Source organism: Schistocerca cancellata, chromosome 9, assembly GCF_023864275.1.
Source record: "Schistocerca cancellata isolate TAMUIC-IGC-003103 chromosome 9, iqSchCanc2.1, whole genome shotgun sequence".
Classification (NCBI taxonomy): Eukaryota; Metazoa; Arthropoda; class Insecta; order Orthoptera; family Acrididae; genus Schistocerca; species Schistocerca cancellata.
The window spans coordinates 514645033-514658745 of record NC_064634.1 but is presented as its reverse complement, the minus strand read 5'-3'; the positions used below and the strand labels follow the sequence as shown (position 1 = coordinate 514658745).

Here is a 13713-nt window from a genome sequence, read left to right as displayed (position 1 = left end):
AGCCATTCTCCAAGTGGAACACCGTGACAGTGCAGCGTGTAGCAGTACTGACAAGAATAACTGTGGCCTCCAAAGGCTGCCGGCCTCAACAACACGGCGCACCGGTTCGGGAGCTGTGAGCGGAAGCTGCCACTTGTTCATCAGTAGCAGCTAACGGCAGTGGGGAAGAGGCATGCCTGTCTCACTCCGTCATGTAGTGAAGCCAACAGAAGTCATTCTTAACTGTCAACCATGTTTCCACTGGGGACTATGGCTCCACCTCTCATTCCACACCCTACAGAACGGGGTCAAGTACACTTCAGCGCATTATACATGGTAGAGAGATGAGGCTGTGTGTGAAAAAATACACAGGTCATAAAATAAAAGATATAGGGAAAAAAAAGAGAGTGAAGAAAAGGAATAGTAAGAATGAATTTGCCTGTTGTGATTATGGTTCCGCATCAGCTGTAGAATATTCCAAAACAAATGAAATTTGTGAAAGACGGGACTCGAACCCTGATTTCCCACTTGTTGCAAGAGATCGTGCTAACTACTTCGGCTACCCGAGTGTGCCACCAGGACTGGTCCAAATCTCCACTTGTCCTGGTGTCTTCACTTCCTCATGCTCACATTATAATAAGAAATTCCATGCCATCGCAAGGGAGCAATGAGAGAAAATAGTGTCTCACCCTGTATAGGAAATATGAAAACATAGTGTGAGCACACAAAAGAGTGAGTAGGACAAAGGGAGTTTGGATCACTCCTGGAGGTGTGCTCAGGCAGCCAATGTGGTTAAGGCGATCGCTTGCAACAAACAGGTAATTCAGATTTGAGTCCAGTCTGTAACAAAGTTTCATTTTTTTCTGGAATATTCTACAACTGATGCAGAACTATAATCACAACTGGCGAGTTCATACTTAACTGAATACGGCTGTTGATTGTCAACACAATCTCACACATTGCACTCGCCCCCAACTGCCTACCCTCACTTCTTGGTGGTGCTTGTAATACATACTGGAGTTGCAGCTGAGTACAGAGAGACAGTAATTACAGCTTGACTGGTTACAGTTGTCGAGAATTAAGATGTTAGAATACTCAAAATAACTTATCTACATTTAAAAGCTGAAAGAGGATACCTGTGTTATGTCCGTGGTGTCATATTTCACTGAGATTCAGTCCCATCATTTTCTGAAGTTAAAACCATAATGAAGCTATCCAACACAGGCTTTCACGGCCACTATTTGCAATATTGCTGTTATTTCATTTTTGGCCTTATGCCCACAAATCAAATATAAGTGATATGATCAAATAAATAATTCAGGGGAAAAAAAACAACAGATTTTTTTCCAACCAAAGTGGCAGATTTTAATTTGGCACTCCAAGATAATATTAAAAGGTCACTGCAGAATGTTATTAAAAAAAATGAACAGAAGTTATTAAGTTTAACATTGATTTACTATTGCTACAAACTATTTACTGTACAATTCATTAGTGTCAAACTACAAAATAAACTTTAAATTCTTAAACTATGTCTATGACTAAAAACAAATCTCTTTTTCTTAAGAATAATGTGTACAAAATCTTGTCTACAGAAATATGACGCTAAAACTAGAACTTAAATATTAACTAATGAGGTAAAGATGAGTAAAATTCTTTGTTTATGGAGAATATCAGCCTTTAGTCATGACATTCTGGGAACACATCCAATTATTAGCATCTTCTGTTGTGCTATTACATGGAACTTATACTTGCATTCATAATTGCAGCTATGTACATACAATCTACAAAAAGAATTATGAAATTATTCAAACAGGATCTGCCCTAAAATATCTGACTCTTAAAAAAGAATCTGATAATCTCCATCTGTATTAGTCCGATTCAGATGAATCACTATCAGCTAGCACTTGGAGGCGCTTCCTTACATCTGAAGATGTCTGCGGAGTTTCATTAGGAAGCTCTCGTGAAACAGATGTTCTTTGCCTTGAACGCCGAGTTCTGCCTTCTGTTGAATGAAAAAAAAAAGTCCAGTTTTATAATGGAGAGATGAGACAGAGAAAGAGAGGAGAGAGAGAGAGAGAGAGAGAGAGAGAGAGAGAGAGAGAGATGATTAGTTTAGACATTAAGATGATGTAACATGTGCAAAGCTTATCCAAAAGGGTTCTATCAAACATGACAAACAACTAAAGTCTTCATTCATGAATGGTATGCTGTACCATATAAGCAATAATTATTTTTACAATAAACCTTTATGCAATTTTGTCAGTGAGCATGAAAGATGTTAGCTTGTTTCATTTCTTCTGAACTGCCAGCACTACACAGCAAGTCAAAGTTCAAAAGCTTAGCCCAACCCTAAAGCTTAGCCCAACCCTAAAGCATATGGGAAGGGGGCCAGACACAATCCAGGCCACCTGTAAATGCTTGGTTGCCGTGGTAACTGTTACATCACTACTGGAAACAGGACAGGGGGGTACAGGCTGCCTTGGCCATGCTGCCGTGTTCCTCCATGCAATGGAAGGCCAGTCATCATACAAGTACAGATGTAATACTTTTGAGTGAGGACATCATTACTTTCTTGTAGGAGCTTTTGTTTTCAAAGAGATGTGAAACTGAACAACATGAAATTTTGATGAATGAACATCAAACACTGGCATTATACCTTTTTCCGAAAGACAAGTGCAAAACACGTGCATTCCAAACTTCATGGTATAAACAGCACAAGTGGTGGTGTGCTAGCCCTACAGAAGGAAAATTCTTCTGCTAGTCAGGTTTGCTCCTAAGCACAAGAGAAACTATAGTCTGCTGATGGTTTTGGTTATGTGAAGAATCTGCGATGAGGTTTAGCACAGAATGCATCTTCTAAACATCATCTAAGTAGAGGTACAAGTAGAAGAGTAGTAGTAATAGTAGTAGTAGTAGTAGTAGTAGTAGTAGTAGTATGGTATTCTGCCTTACGGCATGGGTTAAGCCTCTTTCACTTTTGTCTGTCCATAGCAAGTCTTTTCATTTCTGAATATTTGTCTCCTTTGATATTGTCCAGCATTTGATATCTTCTTTTTCCTCTTCCCCTTTTTCCCTCCATCATTCCTTCCTTCAATAAACAGTCCCTCCTCAAACAATGTCGAATCCAGTTCCATTTTCTCTTTCTAATGACTTTGAGCATGTTTCTTTCTTCTCCGACTCTTCTTAATACCTCTTCATACCTTACTTGGTCTTTCTATTTCACTTTTTCCATTCTTCTCCATACCCACATCTCTAGTGCCTCCAATCTTCTTTCATCTTCCTTCCTCAATGTCCAGGTCTCCGCACCATACAGTGCAATATTTGGCAAGCCTTTTCCTCAGATCATTTTTTAGTGGTCCGCAAAGTAATTTCTGTTGAGCAATACATATTATCCATTATTACACTTCCCAAGTAACTGAATTTATTCACTTGCTCTATTTCCTCTCCCCCTATTTTCATACAGCATTTTCTCCCCTTTCCTCCAATTACCATGCTTTTCGTTTTCTTGTTAATCTTCATTCCATATTCTTTTAGTTTTGTGTTTAGATCATCTAACATTTGTTCCATCTCTGTTGCACTCTCTGCCATCACAACCAATCTAAGTAGTTGTATTACATATAAAGAACTATACAAACAAGTGTTCAATATATCAGAGCTATTGAATGAACATCAAAAACCAGTGAAAATCAGACTCAACAATGAAATGAAAGCTAACAAAGAGATAATGAAAATTCTAACTGATCTCACATATGTTTTGAGTAAGCAGGAGCTAGCTTTTAGAGGTCACGATACGACAGAAGAGTCCCTGAATCATCGAAACGTTAGAGCCATTTTTTAACCTGTACTGAACAGAAACAAAGATTTCAAAGTGTACCGGTATTGGAAGAAAAGGGGCTATTTCTCGGATTTTCAAAAACCATACAGAATCAGAATGAACTGATGGGATGTATAAATGTGTCGATTTATAAATAAATTCACTGGATAGAATGTCGCTTTATACCTGTACTGTGGAGGAATCAACACAAATGTTTTGAACAAGTCACAGTGCTGTATTGTTGTGAGGCTGGAGGACTGCAATGGCAACATGCACAAAAATTTTATTAGTTTTCACAACATTAGTTGCAGCTTTATTAACTGTGCTCTATGGCGTGTTTCAGAATTATGATGTGAAGAACAAACTGTTGGCCCAAATCTACGATGCTGCTTCTGTTCTGGCAGGAAAATAAATAACCTGGAAGCTAATGTTCATGAAAATTGTATCCCAAGCTCTTTTAACTGACTGTTTTGCACATGGCTTCACTTTATTTTTGCAGCAGAGCTGTTCTTGTACAAAACCAGTAAGGATTTTTTTCTCCAAGCTTCAGGATATTCCTGCTTTCTTCCACGAGGCTTCCAAATGCACGGCTATTCTGAATAGTATTGTTGCTAAACACAATCTTTCCAACAGTGAAAGGAACTGCAATGCCAGAAATTATCTGCCATTCTAAAAAACCATCCAGATGTAACTGATGTTTTAAATGAAATACCTGACAATATATATTTGACTGAAATTACTACAAGAGTAGCCTATGGTTTCAAAAATAGGCTTCTAGACTTTGACTTTGTTTTCTTTCTGTCTATTTTTCAAAGCATATTTTTAAAGGTAGAACTGCTTTACAATATTCTTCCGAAAAAGAAAAAAAGAAAAAAACAATGATGTACTCTTTTGCAACAATGCCATCTCAGGATGCACAGCTCATGCGAAAAACCTAATAAATGGAAATAAATTGATCAACTTTTTAAGTTCCATGAAATGTTCGACTAATACGCAATCTGAAGCTTCCCTGAACAGAGCTGAAATGATGGACGAATGCATTGGCAATCCATTGAAGTCAAAATACAACAGGTGTACTTCAAGTTATTGGATAACATTGTAAGAGAATCTGAAACAAGACTGTCACATTCTGATAACTACTCTTTATTAAACCAGGCAACATTACTACTATGTTCATCAATTACTATCAGCATTTCCCTGTAGACAGTGCAGATTAATTTTAATATTCTAGTTCCGACCCTGTTAAAAACCTGCATGCTACTGACTTTTAGATCACTTTCTTGCAAAAAAAAAAACACCTCACTACACTGCATTTTCCCTTGCTCCGAGAGCAGAGGGCCTCGGGGGTTGGCCCCTCTTGTACTGGGTATGGGCACCCAGGCAGGCATGGCTCTTACTTGTTCCTCAATTGAAAAATAAGCACTGTGAATATTTGAAAGCAGACACACATGGTATGACAATGTCGTCAAAAGATTTGGGAAGAAGTAAGATAGTTGAGTTAACTTGTTTTACAAGTAACAACACTCAGATGTTCAATCTACCAGTTTGTTTGTAAACAACGAGTGTCATTATCATCATCATCATCATGATGTCCGCAGCTCGTGGTCTTGCGGTAGCGTCTTCGCTTCCCGCGCACGGGGTCCCGGGTTCGATTCCCAGCACGATCGGGGATTTTCTCTGCCTCGAGATGACTGAGTGTTGTGTGTCTTTCAAGTCGCTGTACTGGCATTAAAGAACTTGTGGAGCAGCAGCTGAACTACGCTGCGAGGGGTCTCCCGGCCACCAATGCCATACGCTCATCATTATCATTATTATTATTATTATTATTATTATTATTATTATTATTACTTTGACTTTTTAAGATTTATCTTACTGTCCACAAATTATTTTGTTTCTTGTTGCTTATGTTTAGGGCCTTGCATTGAACAGTGTCACTAAAAATCTACAATAATTGAACAGAGCGCCTGCTCATTGTTCAGATGATGACTTGCGGAAAGTCCCTATCATTGGTTAACTGTTTGCATTCAGAGAAGAGTCTGCCTGTGTCAAATAATAAATGGCTTAATATAACAATGAAAACAATCAATTTTTGAAAAAATAATTTAACTGTATGGATAAAAAAATTTACTCACCAAGTGGTGACAGAACACACACATAAAAGAAGGTTATAATTATGCAGGCTTTTGGAGCCAGTGGCTCCTTCTTCAGGCAGAAGTGTTGATGGGGAAGGAAGAGAGGTGGAGGAAAAAGACTGGAGAGGTTTAGGAAAAGGGGTGGATTTGGGGAAAGTCGTCCAGAATCACGGGTCATGGGAAACTTACCGGATGGCATGAGAAGGAAAAACTGATTGTTGGAGGCTGCATCAGATGGGATTTGAAAGCCTGAGAGCTTAAAGGTGGAAGACAGGGTAGTATGCAAGGCAGAGATTACTGCTTAAACATAATGTATGAGTTAATAAGAGTGAAAAGTTAAATGCATTGTAAGTAACAGAGGTGGGAGGGGGCGGAGAAAAATAAACAGGTAAGACAATGAAGGATATAGAAAACTAAAATGGAGTGAAGAAAAGAGTAGTTACTGTGAAGAAATCCTGAGACGGAAGAAATTAACGTAAATTAAGGCCAGGTGGGTTGCGAGAGCCAAGGACATGTTGTAGCGCTAGTTCCCACCTGTAAAGCTCTGAGAAACCGATGTCTGGGGAAAGAATCCAGATGGTGCATGAGATGACACAGGCACCAAGGTCATGATTGTCATATTGTAGAGCATGCTCTGCAACAGGATACTGCAGGTAGCCATTGTACATCTTCTGCCTATGACCATTCACCCTAATTGATAATTAGGTGGTAGTCATGCCAATGTAATATACCAAATAGTGGTATATGATGTGTCGTTTAACAGGTGGCTCTCCCTTTGACAGTACACGAATCCTGGTACTGCTGAACCCTCCAAAAAACAAGTTCGGAGCACACCACTGGTCACTCAGTATTATCCTGGCCTGGAATGTATTAATCAGCTAGTTCAACAAGACCATGACTTCCTAAAATCACGCCATGAAATGAGATCTATTCTGTGCGAGATTCTGCACACCACACCTAGTATAATTTTTTGTCACCCTCCCACTTCACAATATTCTTGTCAGACCCTATGCTCCTTCTGCATCAATCTCCCTACCCTATAGCTCCTACCCCTGTGACCATACCCACTGCAAGACTTGCCCTATGCACCCTCCTACCACTTTGCACTTTGCTCTTCTTCTTCGAGAGGAAAGAAAGAGTACGATTTTCCAGTGAGAGTCTACTTCACATTACTGTGACTGTTCCAAAATAGGCATAAAACTTGTTCTAAACGAATACCTACTTTGTTTCTTACATGTTTATTTGACAGATACATTTGTTTAAAATTATTTGTAACACGTCATCCAGCAATTAGAGTACGAATCGTGTTACTGACTGAACTGGCTATACAATTTACCAATATTAATGAAAATTAAACGGATAGTTAATTTTGAGGCAAATTATGAAGGTCACTTTCTTTTATTCTTGGTTAAAACAATGGTGTAATCTTTACTGTAAAAATATTTTCTGCAACAGTCATAATTTTTTATTTCTTTACTAACAAATAAAACTGTGGCTGGCTGTAGTAATTGCTTCAATGGTCAAAATGAAACCATACAAGTACAGGGTGTACATAAAGTCCAGGAACACTTTCAATTATTTATTGCACAAGAACCAAACATTGTACAGGTATAATACATATGTCATTGTGAAGAGAAACCCTGAGGTCGTGTCCTACGTGAGTGACAGAATCGAGCGACAGTGCGCGACTTCTGGATATGCGACACTCCAGCGACAAGCAGCAACTTCGGACAAAAACCTTGGGTGTCCTGCATGTGAGCAACCATGTCATGCTACAAGATGGCTACTTAGAGTCAACCAGCTGTTTCTATAAAACAGCGTCCTTAACCTGTAGAATACTGTAGCTGGAGAGTAAGGCTACAGAATTAGGTTTACTTAAGAAAATTAAGCGAAAAGGAATGCTGTGCATGAAATTTACAAAGGGAGGAATCACCACGGAGAATTTCATAACTATCATCAACTGTGAAGATCACCAGACAAGTTCTTTGAATACACATGAATGAGCAGAGGAGCATTCGACTATCTCATCAATAAATTAAATACGAATGTTTTTTTACATGTTCAAGAACTTTTAACAGCCAATAAATGTGGAGGAATGACTTTTACATGATTGACTACGCTAAATACAAACAAACACACAGATTGATACTAACGAACAATAGGTAGCTGTGGTGTAGGGGTAGCGTGCAAAGTTCATAATTGTGAATGAGGAAAAGGTCCTCGGTTCAATTCCCGGCCATTCTCATATTATTACTAACTCAGTTACGATTCTGTATACTAAGTTTTATGTACACTGTATCGCTAAGTATATTTTTAAGGTCTTGCCAAAGAACTTGATCTTCACACCTATACCAGTATATCACACACATTTAATTCCTAATAAATTACAATGAACAATGAAATTTTAAAGATATTTGATGTTGTGAGCGTAATTCATCAGCAGTCAATGTTAACGCAAAGTGTTTCAAATACTCTAAATAGCCTATAAAAGTAAAGCTTACAAAATTTTTGAAAAGAAAGTCAAACGTTTTGTGTAATGATTTGTCTAAAAGTATGAAATAAAAAATATTAGGGAAACGTTTGGTGCACCTCATTTTCTGTTCATGATTTTGAGTATCGTTCAAAGGCACGTAGAACGTTTCTCTGATCTACTTATTTCTTTTACACAAATCATTTCATAAAATATTCGACTGATTTCCTCCATTTTTGATTTTCAAGTATTATTCAGAAAGCATTATCTTACTGACTCCTCGTTTGCCTACCTAACATACTTGATTCGAAGGAAGCCTTTTTGACATTTAAATACCGCACCAATGTATCTTTTTATGTGTGAAATAGCTAGGTCTTGAACAGATGACATTTTTGACACTTCATTTACAGCAGCTTTTCGTGAAATATTTCAATTTTTCCTCACCTTATTAATTAAGTTTTCATTCATTACCCTGATTACTTTCAAGTAGTTAAATATTTTCATGTCAAACTAGATCTCATGCTGGTCACTTTGATAACCCATTTATCTGTTTCTCTCCCTTTGTTTGGCTATGAAAATTTGGACAAAACCTCATGGTGTAAGTTATAGGGAGTTTTGTTTTCACTCTGCTCACGCGTTTACAAAAATGTATCGAATGTTACTCATATGATAAAATAGTCCTTTCTGCGTGCTGTCATTTCCAAAATTCTTCGTTTCAATATCTTGAACCTTTTATGAGATACAACGATTTTTACGACCACTTGATTGCCGAAGTGCTGGAAAGGTTCGGACACACCGCGAGCGACCTGTCCGCGGATATAACAACCAATATCTCCAGAATGAAGAGAGATATCATTCTGGTTTCAACTTAAAATACAATTTAAATATATTGGTTACATTTCAAGTGCAATAATGTTTGTCCTAAAATGAACTACATGGAAAGTCTACACACTATGATTTCACCTCTGCAAATTCTGAAAAATTTTGTGCAGCCATGTACTCAATTTCGTGCAGCACAGTAACTTGACAAATAACAAAAATAAATTCTGACCTTTATCATTTAAGAATATCAAGCCATAGGTTGCGTAAGAAGCAATTTTTTTCAACGAATAGTTTTCTTAAAATAGGATGTTAAGTAATTTATAGCTGCTATCGCGTCCACTCCACTACTTTGCCAAGACGACACGTGGCTGTCGCTCTGTGTCGCACGTGCTGCAGTGAAAAGATTCAAACATGTTTGAGTTCAAATGTCGCCAGTTGCAGCTGGAGACAGGCAGCGACACAGATGTCGCTCACGTATGACACTTCCATAGCTTCATCTGCGGTTGCGTTTTGTCGCCTGAAGCTGTCGCACGCTATCGCTCGTTTCTGTTGCTCACGTAGGACACGGCCTGAAAGTTTTTTTTTCATGTGTACTGCCACAGCGTAGTTTGGTAATTTGCCGATAGTCTGGGCCAATCACCAACATGGCAAGTTCAGGTGTGGAGCAAGCTTTCTGTGTGTTGGAGTTTGACAAAAACAAGTGTGCTACAGCTGTTCAACAGTACAGTAAGAAGCCACCAACAAGGAATGCCATTTACCACTGGCACAACAAATTCATTATGATGGGTTGCTTGAAGAGAAGCGGACATCCCAGTGTGAGTGAAGTGAATGTGGAGCGCGTAAGAGAGAAATTCATGAGGCCAAAGAAATTGGTGTATCGTGCATCCCGTGCACTCGAAATGGCTCCAATGACAGTGTCGAAAGTCCTGTGACAGAATCTGTATATGAAACCACTCAAATTGGAGCTGGTGCAGAAGCTCAATGACGACAACAAAGACAAGCGTTTTGAGTTTTGTTTGCAATTTCAACAACTGAATGTGGATGGGGATGGCATTGTTGATCACTTAATTTTTAGCGGCGAAGCCACTTTTCACACTAATGGGAAAGTGAACAGGCATAATTGTCGAATCTGGGGTACAAAGCATCCACACAAATGCATTGAATTTGAGTGTGATTCCCCAAAGTTAGATGTTTTTTATGCCTTGTCACGTCGAAAACTGTACGGGGCTGCCTCAAATGCAATCGGACTCTCCGTTCATCTTTCAGCAGGATGGGGCTCCACCCCATTTTCATCATGAAGTTCTTGGGTACCTGAACACGGAGCTGCCGCATCGATGGATTGGCCATGCTACAGAAGGGGACAGCTATTTCATGAAATGGCCTGCCCGATCACCAGATCTCGCTCCGTGTGACTTTCTTCTGTGGGGACAGATTAAAGATCTGGTGTATGTACCACCTCTATGATGTGATGTAGCAGAGCTCCGGGAGAGAATACAGGAAGCGACTGCCACAGTCGACGATGTCATGCTGGGACAGGTATGCCAAGAATTCGATTACCATACTGACGTCTACCTGATCACTCATGGTTTGCATATCAAATGTTTGTAAAAAAAACTTTCAGGGTTTCTCTTCAAAATGCAATATGTATAACATCTGTACAATGTTTAGTTGTTGTGCAATAAATAACTGAAAGTGTTCCTGGACTTTATATACACCTTGCATAATTATGAACGTTTTGAGACAGGAAAAACATAAATAACATAAAACAATTTTGTACGCAATGGAATATTTCCCCTGTTCCCTGTCTGTCAATGAAGTTTTGCCTTATTCAAAAACCACTTAAAAGATTATGACCCATGAAACAAAGGAACATGGAGTCATTGGGTGCCGTGTCCAACAGTAATGCCTCATTTTTAATAAATTTGTTATAGTTAGTATCACTGCCAATATAACAGGGTTCAGGTTTTATTTATTTGCATTACCCATTGAGATCTTGATTCAGCAACTGCTTATCTGGCGACGACCATTTCTACTGTCAAAGACACAATCTGTGTGTTCCCTAATTCCCTTTGATATTTAATGTTTGCTCCCATCTACAAACACATTTGAAGGAAAGCATTAAAATAAACTTCGAAATGATATCCTACAACTGTGCTCATATAGATGGCTTATTGTTAAAGCAGGTCACCAAGATTCCTGAGATCTTCACCCTGTCCCTTTATAAATGCCCAAAAAATTATTTAATTCCCACATGATGCTCAGAATTTGACTTAATGTTAGAGCATTTATATTTACCTCTTGTCTAGCTTCTACATGCTCGCAAAGTGTGTCTAGGTGAAAAGTACATGTACCATCATGCAACACAATGATTGAGAAGTGATTGTGATTCAGAGCTCACTCAAGGCATTTACTAGATATGTAACAATGGTAAAAATAATTATGTACAACAAAAAAGTTGTGGTGAGGGTAGTTAATATAAATAGGAAAATAAAAGGAAGATAATGTACAACAGCATTGAAAACACACATGGAATTATATGGTTAACTGATGTGGATTGTTCAAACTGCACTCCTCAACTAAACAAGTGTTTCAACATATTGCCTTCTCCTTCCAGACAAATAACGAATTCCAAGCAGAAGCAATGTGCTGTCTTCAGTTATTAGGTAAATGGTGAATGAAGGTGGTGGTCTCAAGTCGTGCGACAATTTGGCGCGAGAGAATGTGCGGAGATGATATTAATTCCATGTGGCTCAACAGCATGGTGCAAGTCTCTTAATTACAAGCAACTTCAGTGACCAGCACATTCCTAATCTACCCCAGTAATCTTACATTTTAACGCGGAATATGAACCAAGTAGCATTCCTCACAATCTTCACATTGTTGTAAGTACACTAAGTTATAGTCAGACTGGGATTCAGTCCTGCAACAGAGGTTACATACACTATTGACTTTAAACAGATAAAGTAAGAGCCTTTTAAAAGGGAAAGACAGATCACTGACAAATAGAGCAGTGGAGGTTATCATCTATGAACAATGAAACTGAATGTTAACATGGGCTTGGGTTGATCCGTGCAACAAAGACTGAGCTTGCTGTACAACTGAGCTGCAATAATGTTATACAAATGGTGACAATCCCAAAGTAACAGAAAATACGAGCGAAATGCATACATCAACCACAGATACCAAATTTGAGTGAGAGAAGAGTGGAATTTTAGTCTGATCTGTTAAACACACTCAAACCCAAGACAAAATAAGGGAACATTCAGATGCTCTGAAGTGAAGCACCAATTGCTGGACTTTTGTACCTCTTCTCTGTGCCGTAAGGCATACCAGTGACCAGCATAGAAAGTTATGACTTTTGTTACAATTATTATTTTGTTTTGTTTTGATTAGGATACCATTTTCTATGATTTATTCCATAAAGAATCTTTCACTCTGCAGTGGAATATGCACTGTTATAAAATTTTGAGGCAGATTAAAACTGTGTGCCAGACTGAGACTCGAACCTGGGACCTCACCCTTTGTGGACAATGCCCTTACTGACTGAGTTAGCCAGGTATGAATAACAAACAATCCTCAGAGCTTCACTTCTCATGAGCGTGGGTCATGAATTGTGCCCGGATTGTTCATTATGTAGGAGATTTTCCGAGAAACAGATGGTTCTGGATTTCAGTCCTGGCCTGGCATCCAGTTTTAATCTGCCAGTACGTTCCTCCCCGACTTTCTTGTACATGATCCAGCCATAAACAAAAGGCAGTGTACTCAGACACCCCAGAAGCTTAGAGAAGCCATTATGAAGAGAAGACCACACAAGAATCTTAAAGTAATCCAAATTCACTCTTTACAACACAAATGTGCACACTTCTTTGGTAACAAACTGTATGAGTAATAAAAAGGGCTGGTCTGTGGTCTTCCAGCCATCCTAGAGCCTAGACTTGCAACCTCTGACATCTGCCAATGTGTGGAGCCTTTGAGGACAATGATCTGATCATACAGGTCCCATCACACAGACTATGATTTTGTAACATCGAACAAAATATAGTTATTACTACTTGTAATAGCTGTTTTGTTTACAGCATCTGCAGTTCAGACTGCAAATTTTTAAGTACCACAGTAGGCAACACTCGCAGGTTGTTAGTGATGGAAGTAGGAGTTGTGTAGCCCGCTCCAGTAAGTTTGTGTATTAAAACAGATGGTAGATTGCAGATGTGTTTGTTTTCAAAAGTGGTTTATTCCTATAATGCCTACATTAACTAGAAGACTGTAAAAACTCACTGAATATGTTTTGTTGTACTTGTAGTTGTTTCATACTGAAAACACATTAGGCCAATAATAAAATGAATGCTGAAGGATATTCCACAAAGCAAAGAATGAAACTGTCTACCCTAATATGCCATCTGCCATTAGATCAGTCTCTCATAGAGAGGCTTTAACAATACCAACACCTACATTAGAATGGTGAGATTAGTACTCCGAGGATGCAGTAACGGCAGTGA

The 13713-nt window shown here is 38.7% G+C and overlaps 1 protein-coding gene across 4 annotated transcripts in view; it reads right to left on the bottom strand.

Moving 5' to 3' along the window:
• Nucleotides 1-1345: 1345 nt before the first annotated feature.
• Nucleotides 1346-13713, bottom strand: part of LOC126100568 (HIRA-interacting protein 3-like) — a 72033-nt gene continuing 59665 nt past the window's right edge. For all 4 annotated transcript variants that reach the window (XM_049911186.1, XM_049911185.1, XM_049911188.1 and 1 more), the window contains exon 5: nt 1346-1981. In XM_049911186.1, coding sequence (XP_049767143.1) covers nt 1848-1981 — 134 coding nt within the window. In that variant the 3' untranslated portion in view covers nt 1346-1847. The remainder of the gene's footprint in view (nt 1982-13713) is intronic.